The sequence below is a fragment of the Amblyomma maculatum genome, chromosome 1, assembly GCF_055883805.1.
Source record: "Amblyomma maculatum isolate TAMU_Amacu chromosome 1, ASM5588380v1, whole genome shotgun sequence".
In the NCBI taxonomy this organism is placed as follows: Eukaryota; Metazoa; Arthropoda; class Arachnida; order Ixodida; family Ixodidae; genus Amblyomma; species Amblyomma maculatum.
This window is the reverse complement of record NC_139344.1, coordinates 228598450-228623431: the sequence shown is the minus strand read 5'-3', so window position 1 is coordinate 228623431 and position 24982 is coordinate 228598450. Positions and strand designations below refer to the sequence as shown.

General features: G+C 44.6%; 1 protein-coding gene across 1 annotated transcript; it reads left to right on the top strand.

Annotated features, from left to right (window-relative positions):
- Nucleotides 1-2846: 2846 nt before the first annotated feature.
- Acph-1 (Acid phosphatase 1) lies at nt 2847-19670 on the top strand. The gene is made up of 9 exons (XM_084586961.1): nt 2847-2997; nt 9595-9690; nt 12283-12363; nt 12596-12748; nt 13154-13249; nt 13856-13945; nt 16800-16920; nt 18104-18186; nt 19192-19670. Exons 1-9 carry the CDS (start codon nt 2902-2904, stop codon nt 19489-19491), a joined length of 1116 nt encoding a protein of 371 aa, XP_084443087.1. The 5' UTR covers nt 2847-2901; the 3' UTR covers nt 19492-19670.
- Nucleotides 19671-24982: the final 5312 nt, after the last annotated feature.

The following is a 24982-nucleotide window of genomic DNA, read 5'->3' as shown; positions in this document are numbered from 1 at the left end:
TTGGCAAGCACTCGAAGAATATGACTAGCAGCTTACCGGTATCGCTCAAGAGGAAAGTATACAACAGTTGCATCTTACCTGTACTCACCTATGGGGCTGAAACGTGGAGGTTAACCAAGAGGGTTCTACTTAAGTTGAGGTCAACGCAGAGGGCTATGGAACGAAAAATAGTAGAGGTAACATTAAGCGATAGGAAGCGTGCAGAGTGAGTGAAATAACTCAAGTTACCGACATTCTAGTAGAAATAAGAAGAAATGGGCATGGGCAGGACATGTAGTGCGAAGAGAGGATAACCGATGGTCGCTTAGGGTGACAAACTAGGTTCCAAGAGAAGGAAAGCGTAGCAGGGGGCGGCAGAAAGTTAGGTGGGCGGATGTGGTTAAGAAGGTCGCATGGGTCAAGTGGATGCAGCTAGCACAGAATGATGATGAATTAAACGGTTAGTTAATTAGTCTTTACTACATAACTGACTATGGCAAACGAAAAATAGTCATAGCCGAGGCGAATTTCAACAGTTTTCACTGAGTTTTACTTGGCTATGACAGTTCGTATTTTATAAAGACTTGGTTACATTTGGTTAGTACATCTGGGAGATAATATGCCGAGTGCTTTCCTCGCATGTTGTCCGACATGATCTTCATGTACGTCAATCCTTACCAAAATAACTGGGACAGCGCTTTGACTTTCCTCACCGATGCCTATAATTCCACAGTTCAGCGCACCACTGGCTACATTCCTTTCTTCCTAGTTTATTGCCGTCAACCTATACCAAGTATCTGATACCACCTTCTTCGTTGCTACTGCCTTTCCGTCTACATCTCCGGGCGAAGACTTTACTATCCGTGTGGCTCATTGTCACTAACTTTCCCATATCAACACTGAATCTTCTTCTTCAAGTGGTGCAGCGCAACGGCACGAAACCTTCGTGCCGAAACCTTCGTGATGGCGCTGCACCCTTTGAAGATGTCAGACCAACTAGCCCTCCAGTTCTTGTTGTAACACTGAATCTACCCAGAAAGAATTTAAATGTCATTATGGCTAGGGCCATCACACTGTCTTCTTTTCCATTGGTGATGCATTTCTCCTCTGGACACCGGGCAGCACTTCTTCCTTGCGTAAGTAAAAGTTCCTTCACCGCTTCATTGGGCCTTACACGACACTTCCAAAAGCATATCTCGTGAACTACCGCGTATACTGTATGAAGGACGAGCTCCAATTCTGCAAATACCACATATTCCTTAAAATTAAAATGGAAGAGTTGTTTAACGTATTTGGTTAAGTAGCGAACTAATTCAAGCCTTCTGCCTCTTACCTGGTGTCCGGTGTATTCTCCAGCTGGGCTCAAGGCTAAAATTAATCTATAATCAGTTACTTGTTGTTAACGCAACTTATATATGATGTGCTTGTGAGACTTGTTGCAAGTTTAATGTATGTCAATAAGATAGGCTGATCATCGCATTACATCCCGTACAACTACGCTGTCAGTAGTTTGAAGGCGAAAGGGAACCACAAGGGCCGACCTTCAGCGTAGATTCCGTCTCATCTGACTGGTAAAAACAGGCAGTTCTTTTTTCAGCTCGTTTAGTGGTTCTGGGTGCCATTCAGCTATCATTCGCACCCGGCTCCGTGATCCATTGTGGGATCGCTGTCTTAGTTGCTCTTGCGTATTTTAAGACTGTCGGCCTTGCAAGTTGGATCTACTTCGGTGTAAGTTTTCTGTGGCCTCTTTTGAGATGCTAATATACAGGTTCAATACTGAAAAGCAACAAGCTACGAATTCAAGCACTTGATGCGTTCATGATTAGTTTTAGGCATATAGAAGCACATCTTGGCAAAAGAAACTTGAATTCGCGATGCTTTTGGCAAGGGATACTGAATGGTGATTGGCAAATGTCTTGACAGTCGTCTCGTCGGCCATCGTTACTGACTCTTTTATGTGTGCCGGCTAATCCAAAACGAAGCTCGCTCCGCCGGGTTGGCACAGTGTTTATGGCGCTCGACTTCTGTGCCCAAAGATGCAGTATCGAATACCGGCCTCGGCTTCCGCTTTTCGATGAAGGCGAAAAACGTTAAAGAACTATGGTCGAAATTTCCGGAGCTCTCCACTACGGTGTTTCTCAACCTTAGTCGCTTTGGGACGTTAAACCTAACAAATCAAAACAAAGTTTACTTGCAATTAGCTTTGTGTTTCTGACTTGATTTGAGGATGCGAGCCTGAGCTTTAAGTGGACGGGCGTGTGTAGTTTCAGCGAGACTTGCAGAGTCAGACACTTGTCCAACGTGTTTGTACTCGGGTAAAAAGAGCTCTCAGGTGAGTGGCCTTCTGGGTCACGGATTTTGAACATATCGCGAGAGAGCCCCGAAGCTGTCAGACCAAATGAGTGCCGCAACACAGCACTTTTTCCAGCTGCTCGAGCGACGTGACATAGCTATCGGGGTACTGAAGCTCGACTACCTATACGCTATTGCGTTGACGCTGCTCACATGTCCAGAAGCATAGCTCCGCGCTACACTGTTCGCTCGCCTGGCGTCAGCATGTATCGGAATAGGAGAGCGTCTCGCCTGTCGCGTCGTCACGCGCCGAGGCGAGGACAAGATAGGAGGACGTCCGCTTTGTTGAGCCCCTCCTCGGATTTCGCACTGTACTTGTTACACAACTGGCGCGGTGCGGGCTTTGGCCGCGCGGGGTGTCCGTAGACCTCTGGCGACGCTATCGGGATGGGCCAGTGCCAACCAGCGGGCCGTGCGTGGGACCTGGCCGCGCTGATTGGTCCAGCGTGACCGGCCACTTGTGCACGCGCAGCGGCGGCCGTAAGCTCGCACCGCGCCGTCCTTGAGTGCCAGTCCCTCAAAAACAGAGACCGCGTGGCCGGCCGCTTAGAACCTCTCTGCCCTCGAGCCATGAAGCTCGCGTGCCTCCTGGTTTTGGCGGTCGGCGCGGCTGCGCGCAGCATACAGCAGTGCAGCGAGCCGAGCAGCCTACGCCAGCTACACGTCGTGAGTAGCCGATCAGCGCGGCCCGTTAATCTTCTTCTTCGGCCTGCCAATGCTCGGCGCGGCACGCTTTGTCGCCTGTCGTGGCCGTTTTCGCGCTCCGACGTAAATGCATAGCGTGCTGTGTTCCAAGTAGCCTGGCCGCCGCCAATGTCGCGCATTCAGAAACGCCCGCCGAGCTCTCGCCAGCGGCTGGCTGTTGAGTGATTTAGTCAAGTGGAGCTACTTTAGCTCAACGACTAACGAGAAATATTGCGCGTAAAGCGTCCAAATCAGCCGCATAATGCTTTTTCGGGAGTTACAACATCGATGATAAGATAGTTCAGCCGCCGGAGAGTGTATGATCCCTAAGATGTCGGGAAGGTTGTTGTGCAATCCCCGCATCTTTATTTTCGCGCTTCTTAATTTTTGTTTTAAAGGTAGTACTACATTTATTGGCGGCTTGGTGACGCCAAAATATCAGTGTGATCATCGAGGAAAGCGCGGGAGTTTTGAATTTGTGACTCGTAGCGGCTTGCGTGGTACGAATACGTCCTGAGTTTGCAGGATTTGGTTGCTACGTAGAGCTGTATGCACAAGTGGGTGTGGTGTTTCTGTACTGTTGCATTATTCATCCCGTCACGCAGATGTCCTTTGTGCTTCGGTATCCCGTGGTTCCTCTACGCTGTGATGGGTACAGCCTGTCAAGCTGGGCGAGGCCCATATCCCTGAGTTTTTTAATTGAACTGAAAAGAATATTTTTTTTCTCCTCCAGTTAATGCTGTTGAAGACAGATGTTTATGTGTAGAATATCAACGCCATAGGTAATTTTAAACGCAACGATTGTTGGTTTTTATTTTTTGTCTGTGCATACACAATCTGACACACCTGGATGCCCACGCATTTCGTTAAAAAGTGCGAAAAGAAAAATGCGCACAAGCATGGCACGAAACACTTGTACTGGGAGTTATAAATATATTTCTATTACAAATATTTGTTAACAAGTCAAATATGTCGAAAGATAGAAAGCGGATGGGTTCAGGCCAGAAAAGAAAACAGAATGTACAATATAAAAATGGTTGTGAAGTTTCCCAAATTTCTTAGGGGCCAAATGATACAAATGAATAGGATTGTATGCAATCAAACAAGGCTCATTCATAAGCTGATGTGACCTAAATAATTTCGAAGCCAGTCCAAGTTCCCTTTTTTGGTGGCCCAGGGTCGCCATTTGTTCGGGTCCATTATCCCGGTGAAGCGCGGCCGTAATTGAAATAAGATGAGACTCAGCGATTATCGTGTCCCAGTGTGGTTTCGCGATTTATTATAGAATTTTTAAAGTGGTTTCAGAATGTTCCGGCTGATGCATGCAGAAAAGTCCTTGTGGATTCTTACGTGCCATGACCTGAACCGCGAAAGCAATCGCGAGTTTTACATGAATTGGATAAACCCTTTCTCCCCTCCTTTATCCGCCGCTCTCAGGAACATTCGCTGTCTCGCCTCACATTTCTTGGAGTTATTAATGGTCACAAAGAACGGAGAGTAATTAGAATAGCACTGCTTGGTGCAAGGCCACCTCATTTTTTGACATTTTTGTTCTGGCTTCAATACTGGGCACACTTTTCAATGCTATGTATTCCGTCGCCTGTCTGTTCCTTTCAAGGTACTTGGCGGTCTATGACATTGTTTTTTTACTGTTACTAGCTGTGCAGTTTTCAATACATTATATTCGTTTCACCTGCTTTTCCACACTTTAACCGCGAATTTCGCTTACACTGTTATCCTTACATCGCGTGAATTTTGAAAACTATCCTTATTTGTTTAGGTATGCTTAGCAGAGACAAGACCGTAAGATGGAATTCTTGACACGACCAAACAAAATGAAGGGTTGAGGGGGAGCCTCTGTCCATTAGACATTTCCGACAAAGAGACGCTTGCCGAAACGTTGGCTATAGCAGACTGAGGCTCTCCCTTTCAGTGTTCGTTTTGTTCCGTGTTTATTTAACTAGGTTAGGAACAGGTAATCGTGGTCTGTAAAGTGATATTTTCTTTTGCTGCTCAGAAAAATTTACAGTGTTCTTAGCAGTTGGATAACTGCACGCCAAATGAACCGGTCTTTGCGTTCAATTCTCTCCTTTTCTTTTTTTTTTTCAGAAAATTAATGAAATTTATTGGCACAGTCGCCAGTAATATCCTTCAGTATTTCTGGGGGAAAAACAATTACCGGTAATGCGGCATTACTATGAAATTTTCGGAGGAGTGACTAGGGGGTTCCTTACAAATTTAGAAAAGAAAACATGTTCTCTTTATTTCTACGCTCGAAAAATTTTCCAACCATTGCAGAAGCAGTGCACTTTAGTATCAGCTACGTAAAGCCCCAGCAGCAAAATGATTTATCAATATTTAGGTCCTATAGTTTAGCCTAAAATGAACCAGTTCTGCAATTTTCGCCCAAGATGCACGCGACGTTTGTGAATTATGTGAAACGCTTTGTCAGCTGCCTGGGACCGCTACTCTTTGTCAAAAATGTTTGAACTCCATAGAACAAATTTTGTAAATGAAAAAAAAAAATTATGGAAGTTGAAACAAAAAAAAATAAGAGAAAAAGTGCTATTTGCTGCGAATTCAGCCATGAATTTGATACTGTGAAGGTGAAAAAAAAAGCAAAATGCTACAGATGACATATATATTATGATTGTAACGGTCCTGCGCGATATCTACCAGAGCAAGTTTTATTTCAAGCCAGAAAAAGTCGTAGTTGACTGCTGTCGCGTAATAACACTACCTACACACCCACATTAGTTCCAAGAAGCAAACGTCGAGAGTTTTGGGCTTTTCAAGTGAAAAATTGCTGCTGCAGAAGCGAGGTGCTTTCTTCCTGGTTAACTGAAGATTTGATTTCAATGTTCGTGTATGCTGTCGGCCTTGCCCTTCGGTGGGGTTCAACACGATCGAGTAGAGGCACCCCGTAATCGCGCATTTTTGCAAGAGATCTGGTCGCATTTTTCGTCTTGTATAATACACAGCTAGAAATTAATTTTCCTACATGCCGCTTAATTGCCATGGTCTTGCACTACTTGTTTGACAGATGAGTACAATCTGCGGGCTTTCAGCAATAAAGCGTGTGAGAACTGACAGAAAAAATAAAAATCCATGGATTTAGACGTGACAAATGGAGTGTCGGTATAATCACATAAGCTCAGTAAACATGGCGCAGTAAATGGAAGCCATGTTGTCTCCAAAGCTCCGCGGGAACACCGCGAGGTAGCTCTGAAGCAGCGCACTTTAAACACTGAAATAAATTAGTTTGCATGCTTTGAAAGTCGTCGCAGTATACTAGCCGTTTTGCTACTTCTGTGCATATTTGTAGCCGTCAGCTTGAACACTGCATGACAAGGTCAATTTAAAAAAAAAATGCAAAGAATACAATAAACGTTTTGGAAGATGATCTATCGAGTCATAATGTTCAGCACAATATCTATTTCATATTTACGGAACGATATTAGTATATGACTATGCCTGAACCTGTAGCATAGCGCAATTTTGTTTTTCGTCTGCTGTTAGACATCTCTGGAAGTCGGAGAATAATGTCTGCCGGCTCCAGACGAGAGATGGTAGGAAACAAGAGAAGGTCGAACGCAGTGGTCACAAGACTAAGCGCTACCATGGATGCTCGAGTCATTTAGCATCACGCGTGCCGCTGCTCGTGCAAACATAGCACGTGATGAGCTTTGGGACCGGATACGATCAAAGCGTCGCAGCGTGAACGTCTGAACGTGTTAGTACACGGAAGATTAGGATTTTCAGCAGCGTCGCCACCGTGTTACTTAGTGCAAGGCTATAACGGGTCAGCAATAACCGGTGGGGAAGGCATTCAATTTCGAAATTTTTTTCTTGCCTAATATAAAAATGACTCTGAGAAATATTTTTGAGTCTAACTCCAGTCATGTTAGCTGCATAGTAAACCGTATTTCGTATTACTCTTTATAATAACAAAATGTTGAATTCAAGGCTGAATGAACCGCACTTTTTTCAGCTTCGGATTTATTTGCACTACTTGTATTATTCTATTTATTTGAGTTCGACCAGTTTTACCAATTAGCACCTGACACAGGGAGCTGAAGATGCATTTTGTATCGCCTACAAATGGTGTTGCATTTCATAAAAAAGGGGTAAATATGGGACATTTTGGGCTAAGTACGTAAAACATATAAAAAACATTCTGTCGTGTCTCATTACTGCCGGATGAAGCCAAAACTGAGTTTTTCCACGTAAGTAAGGAACCATTTCGAGTATAGAAAAGTAAAACCAGGTTTCTGTAAATTTTTACGGCATCCAGTTTTTAACCGATCAGGAAAATTCAAAAGTGTGTCATATAGGCGGAAGCCTTTTCTCCTAAATATATTGAGAGAAATTGCTTTCCACACAAGAGTGAGATAATAGCCGTAAACGCTCTGGAAGAAATCTGGGGAGGAGGAAAGTAGGTTGCGTATGGCGAGCAAAGAGCAGCCTGCTTTTCGCACCTTGTTCGTACGCTGTATGCACAAATAGAGTGCGAACAAATATCACTGCGGTGAAGGAGCATTGCATGCGGCTGGTAAACAGCTCGGTCTATGTAGGAGTGCACTAGACACTGGTTCCGCGTCGCGTAACACTTGCTGACTTTTTTTATCCGCGTGTGGGAACATTTAATAAACTGTATAGCAAAGTAAATCTGGGCTGACCTGAGAGCTTGTAATGTTTGCGATGACAGGAACCCTTTGGCCTCACTATAGTTAGTTGACCTGGCGTGCTGTAGTTCAGCTGTTAAGGGTAAGCGGGTAAGGCTGCCATGCGCCAAGCGCAGGGTTCAAATGCCTTTTCGTTTGGTTTATGTTGTTTTGATGTCCCAAAGTGACTCAGGCTATGAGATATGCCGTAGTGGAGGGCTCCAGAAATTTCAACCACCTGGAGTTTTTTGACGTGTGCTGACATCGCACAGCACACGGGCGCCTTGCTTTTCGCCTGCACCGAAAAGCGGCCGCCGAAGCCGGGATTCGATCCCGCATCCTTGGGCACAGTAGTCGAGCGCCCTAACCACTGCGCCACCCCGCCTAAAATGTCCTTTCGTTGTGCTTAATTGATTAAGCCTTTTTCAAATTTACGCTTCGTTTCAGGCACCTGCTTGTTTAAAGCTTAATATAGTCGTGAAATAATCAATACGTCACTTTTCACCTAAGGGCAACATTTGAAAAGGGTTGTTGCCATTGTAAAACAGATTTTACCCTTTGTTTTATGAGTTTTGTTCGCGGGAATGAAATGTGATTTACTGTGATTTCGTCTTCGTATTTTCACATAAGTCTTTGCCTTCCTGCATCTGTGAAAAGTAATTCGTCAAGGGTGAGTCCATTGCGGAGACATGACTAGCCAAATCTAGTACGAGTTTCCCATAAAATGCTCCTTTGTTGCCGAGCGTATCAGTGATAGGAAACACAGTCCTCTTGCGCCTGGAAACGTTGTATTGTTTCGTTTATTGTCATTTACTAGGCTCATACTAATTAGACAGAGGGACTGAGGGGTCTCTGGATATTTAACTGCTGATATTGTGTGCACAGCAGTTCGTTTTGTACCTGCGGCGGTGGAGTCGAAGTCGCGTCGTCTGAGTTTGCGGACACCTATTGGACGTTGCATGCAGGCGTGCAACGGCGGTTGTCGATGGTTCGTAAAGCTTTTTAGGCCCAATCAGTTCGCGCACACTTCGAAGGAAGCGTCGCGCGTCCGCCGCCCGTGTCGTGGCGTCGGTGCCGCCAGGCAGCGGCCTCAATGCACGACTGCGCGCCTTCTACGCCCGCATCGGCGGCGGCAACGGCGCGTGAAATACGAGCAGCGTTTGCGCCTGCATTCAGCGGCCGGCAGCTCGTTCATCACGCGCGCTGAAAAGGGTGCCGTCTAGTCGCCGCTCATGGCTCCTTTGAGGCACCCCTGTCGCGGCCGCTAGGTTCCGCGGCTTCCACGACCCGAACGCTTCCCGCGAGGTGGTCGCAACCTCTGCCGTGGTGGCGCGTTCTTTAAACCATCCCATCACTTCGGTCACTGTGGGGACAGGATGCCCGGTTCAGTGGACTTCCTTTACAATTCAGATTGCATATTCCTACATTTAAAGTATTACTTTAGTACCCGCTACGCAGTAAGCGGAGAGAGATTCGAATGGATAGGCTCGTTCCGATCAGACGTATTTCTAAAGCTGGCCATGAGGGACGAATTACGGTTTTCGCGATTTTACTTGCCGTTTTTGCTCAATTTGAGGGCTTAAGTCGATTAAGTATTTAACTTACCGACGTTTCCACGACACCTTAGGTTCACGCGTGCCGTGGCTACACATTCAAATGCATATTGAACCGCGAGGGCATGCAGTAAGAAGGACAGGACCCGTGTTCCTGCATCCCCGTTTGCTTGCTCAGCCACAGCATGCATTCCAGTACAGGTCCTCAACTAGCCCAGTTGTTTGTGTTAACTACTTTACTGCACGAATTCCCTATGTATTTTCGCTGTGCTTTTTGTCAGACGATGTACGCTTGGAAACATTAATTTGAGATGGTATGTTTTTTTACAAATACATTAATCGGTTGGTTTATTCCCTTGCAGATGTTTCGTCATGGAGACCGCACGCCGACCTCGCTGTATCCGAAAGACCCAAACTCACCCACTGACTTTCCGGAAGGCCTCGGACATATAACCCATGTACGTAATTTGAGGCTGAGCTGCGGTGACTCGCGCTGTTTTTTTATTATTATTATTATTATTATTATTATTATTATTATTATTATTATTATTATTATTATTATTATTATTATTATTATTATTATTATTATTTTTATTATTATTATTTAGTTGAGAGACAGACGAGAAAAGAGGGGAGCAGTAATTAGAAGGGTCAAGTTCTAAGAAATCAGGTCAAGTACATTGTCTCACGCAAGGGTAGAGAGAAAGGAACAAAAACAAAGAAACGAAGCCGCAGAAGGAGCATAGCAGTCATTAAATAGCGTGCATGCACACAGGACGCCTGCTGCCGGTTTCGAGTACGTCTGCGTGGGATCTAGCTGGATCATTGGGATCTTTACCCCGCGGATCATGAGAGGTGTATCCGGCTGAACACAGCCGGCTGCCGAAGGCAACGAACGTCTAAACGTGTCGAGATCTGGAAGGAATGCTCAATGCTTCCCTCATATCTAGTGCTTCTCGTTTATAGAAATGTCAGCCATATCAGTGAAGATCAGATATCTTATTTTCCCTTCAAAGCGCGCAGATGTAGGAAATGAAAAAGTTTCGCATATGTGAAGTTGAATCTTCGCAGCGATTGCTCAAAGAGCTGATGAAACTGCGTGAACTATTTTTCTTGAAGTCTAACAAGCTGTGCGAGTGCACCTCTTCTGTGATTTTCAGCTCGCAGTGGTGAATGAAAAAAAAAAAAAAATTGTAAAGTGACGACTTATACGAAGTTACCAGCAACAAAACTTAGCCCATTCTACTAAGAATTTTCGCGAGTGCACTAAAATATCAAGGTCATGCAGGGTCAAAAGAGAACAAGATGCGATTAGCGCTGAAGCACGCGGCGCTGAAGCTTTTGCTGGCCTGCGCCGCACGTCGAGGGTCTTCAAGTTGCTGCTGCCCCCTCCCCCCCCCCCCCCCCTCATCCGGCGGTCAGCGACTCCTTGAGGTCGCATTACGTCCTTGTGCAGCCGGCCTCCCGTCGCGTGAACCCGTCGCTCAGTGAGCAGGGGAAGCAGTGATAAATCTGTCTCGGCAAGCGCTGCGGGCACCTACACCGGATCCCATCTCGGCGCGACAATTTTGTCTGTTTCTGCTCGCGCGCGCAATTTCGCTCCAATCTTTCGCTTCCCCTTCTCCTCATTTTCGCGCTTCAGTGGTGCTATTACTGAAGGAAAAAAAAAAAAAAACGCGAGGAAAAAGATGGCAGCCCCTTGAAAGACAATGTGGTGCGAGTTTGGCGACGGGAGGCATAAATCACTCGTCGCGCTTGTCCGGTGCGGCTCCCGCTCCTTAAACTTTACAGCATATTATATTTCAGTGAATCCCGAGGCGCGTACGGAGAAGCACGATTTTTCACGCACCCATTAACTCCTTGGCGACCATTATCGCGCGTCATACGACGCCAGCTCAGCGTCGCCGCTTCTCGGGCCCTGGTGCGCGCCGGCAGTCGTGCCCGGGACTGTGGCCGTGGTTTTGCACGGAGGCGCGTCCCGTGGTTTGCTTGCACAAGCGGCCTTGCAGAAACGGACATCTCACGGGTTCAAACGCATCGCGATCTGCGCAACTTTTTCCTTTTTCCTATTTCTTCACAGAGGGCTCTTGTAGGATTTTAGCCGATGCGTGTACGTATACGCACACTCCATAAGTGGTTTGGCTTGATTTATGGGGGTTTAACGTCCCAAAGCGACTCAGGCTATGAGAGACATCGCAATGGAGGGCTCCGGAAGTTCGACAGCCTGGGGCTCCATAAGGGCTGATGTAGTTGACATACGTTAGTTCAAACTACTACGCTCGCCACCAGTTGCCAGCTTAGCGAAAACAATTCTGGCAGCAATTAGCATGGGGCGACGTGATTATCGTGATTATCCCTTGTTTCTTTTTTTTTCTTCGGGGGGGGGGGGGGGGGGGGCGGTCTGGAGTACAGTGCCATCAAGAACGCTAGCGCCGTGTTGTGTAGTGACGGCTTCTCTTTTCAATTCATGCAGCATCATTTTATGGTAGTTGATTGCGGATGCAAAATTAACGTCGATCGAAATTGCCAAGGAGTCATTTCACACAAAGCTCAGATGAAGCGTCGAATGTTTTTTTTTTTTTTTTTAAACGTGCTGCACGCAGAAGTAGCTGTGTAAACATTGCCTTCAAAGCGAACGTCAATTAGAAATGAGGGAACCGTTGCCTGTTGTTGTGACTAGTAGGGGAAAACATATGCTACCATCTGCTTCATTCCTGTCTTCACAAGGGTCACGAGCCACGGTAAATGAATGAAAAGTCCTACGCCGACGCTATCTGCAGATAGTTTCGCGTAATAAATTTCACGTATTAACAATTAACTTTATATCTAGAAAGAGAAAGCGCGGAAGAAGCACAATATGCTTTTCTTGCGCCAAAAAAAAATCGAAAAGGTTAACGGAAGGGATAGACATCGGTAGAGCACAAGAATCGAACGGTGCTAAATTTTCACGCACAATTCCCGACGAGACAGGGATTAAATGCGAGATGCCGAGTGATATTTGTGAGCACAAGTCATAAGTTGAAACGTTTGACTTCTTTTCCCTTTTGCAGAAGGGCAAAAACGACCAGTACAACCTTGGTCGATACCTCAGGACGAAGTACGAAGACTTCTTGACGTATGACCCTAACGAGGTGAGCTCACTTTTTTTTTTTTTTTTTTTTGCATTCCTAGGTCGAGTATTACTGAAAGACTGGATAAGCAAAAACGGGGCTTCGCATAAGTGATGGGGAGAATGTGCAACGATTTCGTGGACGTCCATTTGATTTGTTTTTTGTTTCCCTTTCTGCATAAACCATACCGGTTCATAAAAAGAATTCAGCTTCATGCGTGAACGCATTGCGTACAATCCATTCGCATTGTCAGATACGGGCGAGAAGCTCAGGACGAGACCGCTGCTTGGAGAGCATCCAGACCAACCTGTACGGCCTATACCCGCCGCGGGACAAGAAAGTGTGGAACAGCGAAGTCGACTGGCAGCCCGTGCCCATACAGACAATGCCGGTCGACCTGGACGGCGTAAGTCGAATACTGTCCCGTACTGTGCATGCGTATAGACTCAGCACCTTCAAGAATAAATGCTCTGCGGTCGGCAGAATTACAAGACACAGGGAACACAGAATATTTGTATCGCAACGCCTAAAATATTTCAGCTGCCGGAGTGGAAATTTGTTCCCAAATTAACGACTGCATTCTTTGGCCAGGAAGACATCGAGGAAATCAAACGTGTGGTGCTCACTACATGACGAACGAAACACTGACGGATCTCTCAACGTGCTGCTTCTTGGTTGTAATTGCTTTGAATTGAACGTGATTCCTTAGTGTTACTGCCTTCGGAAACTTCCACGTGATTTTTTTTTTTTTTTTGTTAGTGGCTTCTGATAACTGGTGAGTGCTAGACCTGGTGGCTGTGTCTTCTCGCAGATGCTGTATGAAGACGCAGTATGCCCCAAGGATGACGAAGAGCTGGAACGAATTCGTCGTTCACCGGAAGGCGCTGAAGTGCTGAGAAGCAATGCTGTGAGTTTTACTCCGATGACTAGTTTTTCTATTCCCTTTTTGTTCTTCTAGAAAACGAATCCTTATCACTTTTCTAAAATGATGAAAGTGCAAAAGTAAGGCCAAAGAAAGGCAGTTATACGTTTGTCACTAAGCGCGTAAAAGCTATCGTGAAGTATGATCAAGAAGTTACTTCGTTTGTACGAATAACGATTGGTTACGAGGAAAGGAAATACGCTCTAAGTGTACTGCAGTAACTCTCCCGCTCAGTATGGACAGAGTCGAACCGTGCCTCGAGGGAAGGGAGCAAGGAGGGGGAGACGAAAGGGAGAGATAAAGAGTCGCCTTAGTGCAGGCTTCCGGATTGACTTTGTCCAGTCGACTGACACAGCATAGCTCACGGGCCCCGTTTGCAGTTCACGCAGATGAATATGTCATGCGCTTTAAAAGAGAAGCTTCCTTTCATGTGCTTGACCCGCACAAGAAAATCAGTAATTATGGTCTCGTAACTTTTCACTGCGATTTGGAATATATTCTTTTTTTATAGACAACTGTATGAGCGAGGCCGCATGTCAGTATATATGTACCGCGTATTACTAATCGCTGCCTGGGGCCTCTTTGTTCCAGAATTTGATGAGAACTCTTCAAGACCTTTCTGGCAAAAAGATGACCGACTGGGTCAGCGTTCGAGATCTGCTGGACACGCTCACCATTGAGGTTTGTTACGCATAACTGATAAACCTTTATTTAAGCGCTTGGCGGGAAGGGGGGGGGGGGCACAGAAAAGAAAGGTGCACGCAAAAAAGTTCAACATTAATAGGTTGCGTTCTAGTAGAATTGGACAAAAAAGGCAAATGAAACACAAGTAACTGCCCTCCTCAGACTGTCGTCGAAATAACAGTTTCAAAAGCACAAATAAAATCATATTATATAGATGTGTTGTAATAATGGCGTATCGTGAGCTTCGTGTAAGTGCTTTGTGAAACCTGCAGTTATTTTTATTTGAGGTGAAAGTGTGCAGTTTAATTTCATACAGCTGCCACCGGCACTTTTCTGCAGTTCAATATTTGTAAGTAGGTCTTGAGTATGATACAAACAAATGCTCTGGTCGGGCATATTTTGTTTATTTTCACTGTAGATGCTTGCTGGATAGGTTCGTTGTCTGAACGCAACTGCTTCCCCTCCTCCTCCCCTTTTTTTTTCTGTAAATGGCCAAAGTTCGCATAGGTTAAGAATAGCCCCCACACAAGCACTGCCAAAACAGTTGTAATGTATCCTTTACTGAAGTATTATAAATTATCTCAGCTGCTGCTTACTATGGATCAATTATTTGTTGTTTTTCCCGTTCTGCCAAAGTATACGACCACAGTTAAAATGAGCCATATTTAATGAATTATAAAGTGGGTGTTTTTTTTTCATGTTCTCATACTCTTAATCTATGCTGGCGTAGCGCAGCCAAACTGAAGAAGCCTTAACTACATATATCTCTGTTACATATACAACCTTTACTTCGCATGATCACTGCATAATAGCATTCAAGAAAAGGAAATACCCAACATGAAGGCCTTGATTTCTCATTTAGTATGCGCCATGATAAATGTACAGTCATGGGCAGAGTTCACAGGTGGCCCCTAATTCGGGAGGTATAAGTTATTTCTGCATTGCTTCGGTAGCCAGTCATTATACATTCATCCATCTATCAAAGCTAAAGCCCCTCTGTCGATGCGCGGCCGTGGCCGGCCACGTTTCCTCCTCCCCCGCCGACGTCGCGCGTCAAATAGCTACCGCGTCCCTCTCCCTCTTATATTCTTCGATAGATGGATGGATTATAAGAGCATCCCCTTTGAAACGGGATGATGGCAGTATCCACCACGCTCGCCTAGGCACAGTGGCGTGCCCTACGTTGCCATAGAGTGGCAGGCTCGGAATACAAGGGAAATTAAGATCTGTTTTTCACGATGCCGGTGTGGAGTAGTGTGGTTTGCGCGATCGGCTGCGCATCGAGATGTAGTGGTTCGTTTCGCGGTGGAGGCATATTTTTTTCTTGAAGTGCCACTGCGGTGGACACTTTGTGCGCGCAGAATCTGATCACACCACTCATGATCCAAGAAAACCTTTATTACAGCGAAGGGAATACGCATGTCTCCTCATGCGTCTATGCTTTGCGCTGACCTGCTTTGTCCGTGGCCGACAAAATATATTTTTTTTTTTTCGCAGAAACGTATTCTGCAGATTTTGGCCACATCTGTATAATGCAAAGAAGGTATTTCAAACTGTATAATGCAAAGAAGATATTTCAATATGATTTATTTTTAGTGCAAAAAAATGAAAGGGAATGCTTTAGTTGTGGACCAGTTTACTTTCAAGTTATTGCCGGCTAGACCAATCTGCCAGGTTGTTCGTTAAGGTTTGCATTGCTGAAATCATTACAGAGTAAGTTATAATCACAGAACACTGATGTTGCGTCATTTGTGAATAACACGGCTTATGCTCCGTGGATCGGTGAGAAAGCCTTGCTTGGTTAAATTTGTCCATTACAATCAATCAATCAATCAATCAATCAATCAATCAATCAATCAATCAATCAATCAATCTTGAATAACTAATTAATCAACTTCCTGGCAAAATATACGTAATTTAGACAGGTGGGACCCGAGAACACGAGGACTGGTTGTGAAAAGGGTCCTCTGAGCTCTGCTGTGCTCACGCTGCACACAGAGGAGGTATTTAGTGGTAATATTTCTATTATACGGCGTTTTTTGGGCCGGGTGCTTTTCTGATTGCGCGAGAATAAGTCGCAAGTCCTCACCGTATGCAGCGAAGTCGGACCAAAAAGAACGCTTTCGCAGCACTTTTTCTGGCAGCACTATCTCTTGTCGGTGGCAGAAGAGCGAGGGCAGAGGAATTGACGTGTGAATCGACTAATGCTCCCAGACCCTCCGATGACGAGATATGGTGATACTGTTACGGCTGTAGCGAAAGCGTATTTTATTTATTTTTTTAATCTAGCATCATCGCGTACGATGGGATTAATTTTCTTCTATTGTGGCATGTATTCCACCCAAGCCTATTGTTAGAAGAAAATTGCCGTGAAAGGCCACGCGTTAGCGGAATGTTAGAGCAAACAATGCAACGAATGCAGCTGAGAGAAATATTTTTCAGTTCTCTCTGAGCGTTGCTACGGTCTTTACAAACGCGTGCATGAATGTTCACTGCAAAGCGTACAGCGAGCAAACCGAACCGCCGAACACAATATATGCATTCTACGATGCGTTCTAAATAAAACGTAGGCAGTTTTATCTTCGCGCAATGTAGCATGTTTCCTAAAATGATAATTTATGAAGGTGGTTCTGTTACAAAGACTTTCTTGCGTTTCAAGCGCGAATTGATGTAGTTGTGCAAACATGGAGGGCGTGCATGTCACGTACGTACTACGATAATTGAAGTACCCTTATCATAATTCATCTCTCAACAAGCCCGGACGGCAGCCCATCTAAAAGCATTTACTAATACGGCCGTTATTCTATGCGCATTAACTTCACTTATTTGTTTGATGCTTGTTTTTACACAGAGGAACCGCAACCTGAAGATACCTGACTGGGCACTCCCACTTTGGGGAAATATGACAAGGGTGGCGAAGTACACGACCATACTCAACTACAACAGTACTCTCCACAACAGGTTGCGCGCAGGTAAGGTATACAGCAGATTTTGGGGAAACCATGGCTTGTTCGGGTTGAAACACGAACCAAGCGAATATAAGTGTACTGCGGCTGATACAAGATCAATTATGAATCTACAGATGTGGACACGACGGCTGAGTGAAAGGGGAACAGTAGAGCTAGAGCTCGTTACTAGCAGGATGATGGCACATGTTAAGAAAATTGTGCTACAAAAAAAAAAAAAAAAAAAAGAAAAAAAAAAAACAGCGCTGTACTGCCAACGCTACAAAAGCCGTATACATTGCTGATTTCTCACTGCCATGATCGTATCTTGCATGCCACTATGTCTTATAAAATCTGCGGGGAAAAATAGCTTAGTGCACTTTGTTTACTCCTGCAAATTTTGGAGGCTATTGCAATTTATTTATTTTTACTTATTTCAAACACACCCCAGAGGCTTCATATTGGAAAGGTAGTTGTTGTTGTTCTCCTCTAATGTGATGGCACATACAAGCACATACATACAAGACTGGGTAAACTAGCCTACAGCTTTGTTAAATCTTTCGGCGAGAGCCACGATTTCCGTCAATTTTCTCTCTTTATGCTTCTGAAATTTTCTTTTTCGCTTCATTTTCCTTCGTTTGTTTATAATTTTTCCTATACTTTTTTCTTTTGTTATTTATCTTCCTCCAGATCTCAGTCCTGGATTCTGCCTTCTACTTCCCTTTTTCCTCTTCTTTTCATTTATTTCTTAGCTTAGCTTCTCTCTTCTTCGCGTGTCTTGTCTCCATTTTTTTCTTCCTCCTCTTTACTTCATCTCTTATCATCCGTGCTCTTAGCTTGCGGATTTCTACGAAATATAGAACTACTACAACTTAGCTGCACCAAAATGTTGAGAGTAAACATGTCACAAATGACACAATAAGCTGGGTTAATTAGGTTGGCGGGAAAGATGTAATGCAGGAAATCTCGTTTGCGAACACTCCTCGGTATTGTGGCTGGTAGTTGCAAGATGTTATAGACTTATCATTTGATCATGTTAAGCGCATTTACACTGTGTGTTACTTTTGCTTTATTGAATAATAATCATGCAGGTCTTGTGATACGGGAAATCCTGAGGCACTCTGCAAGATGTTATAGACTTATCATTTGATCATGTTAAGCGCATTTACACTGAGTGTTACTTTTGCTTTATTGAATAACAATCATGCAGGTCTTGTGATACGGGAAATCCTGAGGCACTCTGACGACGTTGTGAACGGCAACACTAACGTGAAGCTGTACATGTATGCAGCGGTACGTAAATGTTTCTTGTTTTTTTTTTTTTTTATATTTATAAGGTTAATATGCCAAAAGAACTTTAAAGTAAACAAAAATATAAAAATTCTGAATGCAGTGTCATTTCAGTTCTCTATCTGGAACAGGTGGTCATAGGACAATAATAAAACTCTATTGTGTTGTATTTTTTTTTTTTCGCCGTTGCATTCAGAAGGCTGCTAAAATCTGCCCATGATGAGCCCACTCTTAATGAAAAAAATCATCCTTTGGACCTTGTGAGCCGTTTAAAGATAACAGAAAAGGAAAGTTTACCAGTGAAAGTATATTTATTGAAAAATAGGAAAAAGGCAGATCGAACAATGGTCCGACCAACGACGACAAACAAATGATGGTCAGTGCTCGAGACAATCTAAACTGGCAATTCTTATTCATGCGTTCTGCCTGGTGGCATAGCCATAAAGGAGCTGGTTTGCAAACTTAAACTATTCTCCGCGTTCAATTGAAAAACAAGTATTATTAGTACTATGACTGAAACTTTATTGCAAAGCAGAATCAACCTGCACATTCCTTTTTGCAGTGCAGGCTACCTGCTATCAGATTACGTGGTTTTTCTACCATAGGAGAGTCTGGTTTTCAGTTTGCAGCCAGGAATGTTCGTTCTTTAGTGAATTGCCCCAACTCGAGCTACCGTATCGAGTTACTCTGTGCAAGTGTCTTAGTAATGACAGCGCCATGTGTTGAGCTCTCCTTTTTATTCACCGCTGTTCCACTGGATCAGATGCCTCGATGTATTTTTTTTACATCTTCCTGGAAAATAACCCTTGGTAGAGCACTTTGATTTCGAATGACCAAGCCTCTGGTGATCACCTGTATATTAATTTGTCTGTATACCTGTGCAGGAGAGAGCGTGGCAGCACGCCGTGGTATACAAGTCAAGATTTATTCCATGACGTTCTGCCATACGTATTTGCATCTCACTTTATCCGGCTTAAAGTGCTGATTAAAAATATTTTCGTATTTCAGCACGACGTTTTTATCGCGGCGTTCACGTCCGCCTTCGGTGTCTTCAACCAACTGGCGGTGCCATCGTCGACAGCGGTCATCACCGAGCTCCACGAGGACGCTGACGGCAACTTCTACATCCAGATGCTCTTCAAGAACGACACCACGCGCAAACCGTACCGGCTGGAGATTCCTGGCTGCGAGGGATTCCGCTGCAACCTGAAGACCTTCAGGGAGATCGCAAAACCGTACGTCGTCGAGGACTGGCGCCGAGAGTGCGGCCTCGAACCGCTGCCCGATGGTTTCGAACTGTTCCCGTAAGGTGCGGACTCTGAGCCGATGCCAGCGGCACGTTATTGCCGAATCGTGTTCGAGGCAGCCTCCACAATGCTGGAGCCAACGAAGGACGTACGAAGGATATTTTTCTTTTACAGATGTATTATGACGCCTTTTAGCCCAGTGCCCAAGTATATTTTTTAAATAAACGTACAGACAACTTCTGTGTGTGGTTTTAATCACGCTGCGGCTGCACTCGTCGTCCACGGGCGTGGTCTATCACCGTCACCTAAGCTTATAAATATTATGAACTCTCATGGGGCGCGCACTGTATAAAACGACGATTATTTTTTACATGGTTACTCGTCGAGACCCATCGCCTTTCAATTTTTTTTTGTCTTCGCTGCACAGTTACGTAACAGTTTTACACCTTTACGTGGCGACCTCAAATACACGAGTATGCAGCGTTGTTAGATACGTGCGACAACGCTGTTCCTATAGAGAAGAGCGCGCCTACATGCACGTATCGTAGTTTCGACTCGGTCAAAGGGATTCCAAATCAAAATTATTGCCCTTCGCATATCTGATACAGTGAGATCAGTAAAATATGCTGCAAATTAAAACTTTGGCATAATATGGGTGAAAAGTACTTTTCTTACTTTTTTTTTTTTTTTTATGAGCTGTAGTGAACATAGCGCTGAAACGGCTGCTTCATGGCAGTTTCGACGTGGCTTGTATCCCACAACCAGCCATGCAATCCACACACGCTGCACTGCACGCTAGCCACTCTTGAGAGGCTCGAAAAGCGTGACGCGTTTACACGCTGTTACTGGAATCCCGTGCCTCTTGCATGCTTTGAAATACCGGGTGTTTCAGCGAATAGTTCAGAAAATTTCTGAATATAGCGAGTTCAGAATGGGAAAAAAGTATTTGCAGGAGCAAACTAACAGCTTTGGTGGACACAGCATGCTGCAAAACTCTTCTGTCTGTCCAGATAATTTACAAAAGCTAACTTATTAACGTTTCCGTTGTCGATTGTTTCGTTGTGATTAGTCTGAATGGGAAGTTTGAAGCCGTGAACAAGGCGATGTCATATCAGTTTTTGAAACTAAGAAAAATCCGACCCTTTTTTTCCGCACGAAACCGATACTGAGCGCGAGAAGAGCGCATGGAGATCGGTGCAAACGCGGCGTCCGGTGATGACGTATGCAGTGGATACAGTGCTCATTCGGAGTGCCACTGGTATTGAGCCACGCCACGTACAGGGGTAGTCAAAAGTTCCCAAGCCACGTGGTCTTCTTCTGGGCAGTATAGTTAGGCAGCTACGAGAGCCCAAAGTCTCAAAATATTCCTGCAGGGTACAAGAAGCATTATTCTAATCTAGGAGATAATTTTTTTGTTTTAATGGGATCTGAAGTGCCAGAATATGCCGACCAAAAGCAGAACCTGCGGCCTGGGAATTTTTGACTACTCCTGTACATTCTTTTGCTTCGCAGCTTGAAACAAAGAAAATGCCTGTTATTGCAAGCTGCGTGGTGAATGTTTTCAAGAGCGACGAAGCGAAATAAAATTCGTGGCACATCGCAGTAAAGCAGGAAGTTAGAATTTGGCGCCATTTTCACTGCAGCACCTGATCAGCGGATGTCACTTATGCGCCGAACAATTCGCCTACATTTCCCCTGCATTGAAATCCTATCGCCGCGGCTGATCCACAATTGTCAGGAGATAAACACCGAGGCCCTAGCTATTTTCGACATTTCGCAATTTTGTTAAAATTATGACGCACGCGTGACGTGTGCAGTAAGACGGTTTCAGGTTACGTAAGCACACAATCGGGTTACGCATGCTGAAGAAAAATAGAAATAAAGCGATAGAAAAAAAGTGTTGTCGTCTGCTACTATATATTGGCGCCAAATATGAAAAACGGCGATGATTCTGTAGGAACCGAGCCGCTGCGGTGCATTCCGCGATGCGGAAGCCTCGGGATGCATTGAGGGCGAGTGAAATACGTTGTGGCGTTGCGGTCTCAGTATGCCATGACATACTTGCGGTCGGACATTCGACAGCAGCCAAGTACGAAGAGGCTGCGCGAGTTTCAGCTGAAGAGCAAGAATGGCAACGGAATATGAGCAGTGGGTTGGCGTAGAATGGGTGCGGAAAGTAGCATTGCTCCTCATAAGCGCCAGTGACCTCTCACGTTCGCTTATCAGCGGCTTTTAAATGCAGGAACTAAAACGTTTAAGGACCTCGTCGTAAACAGAAGGAATCGACAGATTTCTGAAGTAGTTCCAGCACTGAGGAAGAGGCGCCGGCGCAGCGGGCATGGCCCAAGTCCGAGGACAACGTTCCTTTCAATTACTGTTATGTACTGGCTGGCTGCCCACCTTTTTCGAACAGCCGCGTCATGACCAGCTACCATCTGGTCAGCAAATCTGCTTAAGTTTTTAACATACTGTGCCAGCTTTAGTTGTGCGGAGCCCGGAAAGCAGCTCAGAGAGAGGGAGAGGGAAGGAAAGAGAGAGAGTGTGTTCGTGTGTGTGTCGTCCACACACACATACAACCGACAAAGTAGAAGGCGTGCGCTGGGCCTTACACCTAGTCGGTTAAATGTTCATGCGCTGGCGGGCGAAAGACTCTTGCGAAACGCGAAAGATGTCTGAGAAAGAGGGACAGAGAAACAGAAGAGCGGAATAGCAGGAAGGTTAACTAGGCGATGCCCAGGCTACCGTACACGTGCAGATGGGGACAAATGGAGAGTAAGGAAAGAAAGCGAAATGACTGAGAAAATCGTCCTATGAAGCTAGGGCGGCGCCGCGCGCGCGTATTCCTTACTGTCGAAACGGTAAAATGCAAATCAATAAAGGAAGATTTTTTCCGGCTGTATTAAAAAAAGCAATTAACACAAAATATCACTCAGCAACATCATATGATTAGAGCGTACCATCATAACGTGCTATTTTTTTTTCTAAAACATAAGCAAATGGTATGGCCGCATGTATATCAAAACGAAACGTTACATGAAACACATCACATGTGGCAAGCAAACATGTGCCATGTACATGGCACATACATTCCTTTATTAAAATAGAAGCTGCCAGTATTTATGCCTGCCCAACTTTGGTCATTTACAGCAATGGCAGCACATCCTTTACGTAATGAAACGTCATTTTGACGTCATCATATAATGTTTATGCATGACGTATTTCCCACCGCACAACGTCAGCCAATCAGATTTCAGGAGGCGGCTCTTGACGCTGGGGAGTTCTTTTCAGCCCATTCGCAATACAAGCTTAAGTGTTGTCCTCCCTATCATCTATACCTCTGTTTTCTCTCCACAATTACTTATGAATACCATCCAGGCATCATGAATAGTGCTGTTAAAAATCAGTTTTCATGCTCACGTCATTTTTACGTCACCGCAAAAAACCATTTTGAAAGACCACAATTTAGCACCACACATTTGAAACACGTGACCTTTTTGAGAACCAATCAGAGAAACAACATGGCGCCGAACGGCGGCCATGTGTGTCGAAAATAGGGCCCCAGGTTTCCCATCAGAAAGGTGAAAAAGCCAGTGCTTAAAGTCTGGCTCCATCGGAGGCGGGTCTCTACTGATTCCAGCATATGTGGAAAGGGAAATAAAGAGGGAGAAAGAGAAAGCAGCTGGTGGCCTCCTTCGCACATCGTTTTATACAAATGGGAGAAATTATTTTCAACCACCGCGGATTATAGAAGATATCTGCTAATGGTTCTGTTAAAACTCAAGGCCAAATATCCGAAACAACAGAGGAATGTTCTAACAGCCAATGACAAGATTAAAAAATGACAGCCTGCTTCGTATTCGTGCGGTCCATATATCTTCGAGCGCGGGGGGTCTCAGACCCCGCTAGACTACCCTGACTTTAAGCCCTGGAAAAAGCGCTGCTTTCTTTTTTTATTTGCGGAACATATTAGCCAATTTTCCTTCCTCTCTCACCCTTACTTCCTTTGTTTCGCTTGAAGCTGGTTTTGTGACTAGGCTATCGCTGAACACCGGATAATTTATTTATTATATTATTTTAATTTATTTTCAGTACACACTGCAGCGCCGAAGCATTATAGCAGGGGAGAGAGTACAACATTAAAGTGAAGAGCAGATAAAAAAAATCACACGAGAGAAAGAACAAAAAAAGGGGGGAGGGTAGATAAAGGAGTAATGAATAAAAAATACAAGAGGAGCAACAGTGCATTCGGTCAACAATAACAGCTTGAAGGAACAGTAAAATCACAAATCGTTGATTAACCGTAAAAATACATCTCGATGTACTCACAACATCAGCTGGCAACTTCTTCCATTCAGAAATAGTACGTGGAAAAAAAGAGTACATTTTGTAGTTAGTTTTACACGCCATTTCTCGTATTTTAAAACTGTGGTCTGTCCTGTTAGAAATATAGTGGGCTGTTTTGAGGTACTTTTCCTTATCAATGCCTGTTGTGTCGGTGTATATTGAGTGCAGAAGTTTGAGCCTTTGCTTCTGGCGCCTTATCTGTAGCGGTTCCAGTTCTATGAGTTTCTGGCATGTTTGGAATACTGCTTTGATATAAATCTGGCTGCGCGATCTTGTACAGCTTCTAATTTATCAATCAGGTACCGCTGATGGGGATCCCAGACTGCGGACGCATATTCCAGTTGAGGCCTTACCAGTGACTTGTAGGCAGTACTTTTAAGAATCTGAGGAGCAGTTCCAAGGGTCCGTATGAGTAGGTTGAGCATTTTCCCAGCTTTTTTGACGGTCACATCAATATGATTTGAAAAGGACCGACCAGCAGTTAGCAGGACTCCTAGGTCTTTCACTTCATTTGCCGTTCTGAGAGTGGTATCACGTAGTTTGTAGGTAGGGTCATTAGGAATCTTAAACTTAGTAAATGTTACCTGGTAACATTTGTTGGTGTTCAGGTCAAGTTGCCAGGTTTGGCACCAGGAGGCTAAGCTGTTCAGGTAATGCTGCAGGGCATCTACATCTTGTACATTACGAATTGGTCTATAAACAACGCAGTCGTCGGCGAATAATCTTATTTGTGAATATATGTTTGAAGGGATATCCTTGATATAGATTAGGAAGAGTAGCGGTCCCAGCACCGAGCCCTGCGGCACTCCCGAAGTGACTTCAACAAATCTAGAATTTTCGCCTCCAGTTACCGCACATTGCATTTTGTCGCTCAGGTAGTCTTCGATTACACTCATAACTTTATCTCCCAGGTTAAGAGTTTCATTTTGTACTTTATTAATTCGTGTGAGACAGAATCAAATGCTTTGCGATAGTAGAGAAAAATTGCACCGATACGGAACCTTTTTTCAGCAGTATCCGCTTGCTCATGAAAAAGTTCAACCAGCTGAGGGTGCAGGACACGCCTTTGCGGAAACCATGCTGGTTGGGAAAGAAAAAGCTGCTTTGTTCTAAGTGTCTAATTATATTGCTGTTTAGTAAGTGCTCGAACACTTTACAACATACGGAGCACAGTGAGATTGGTGTATAGTTGTTTACAGAGAATTTGG

Bases quoted from the DNA above. Each gene is read 5' to 3' on its own strand.
- Acph-1 (XM_084586961.1), top strand. From the start codon at position 2,902: ATGAAGCTCGCGTGCCTCCTGGTTTTGGCGGTCGGCGCGGCTGCGCGC. The intron at 2,998-9,594 runs GTGAGTAGCCGA...ATTCCCTTGCAG, and splicing joins GCCTACGCCAGCTACACGTC to ATGTTTCGTCATGGAGACCG. The intron at 13,946-16,799 runs GTTTGTTACGCA...GTTTTTACACAG, and splicing joins TGGACACGCTCACCATTGAG to AGGAACCGCAACCTGAAGAT.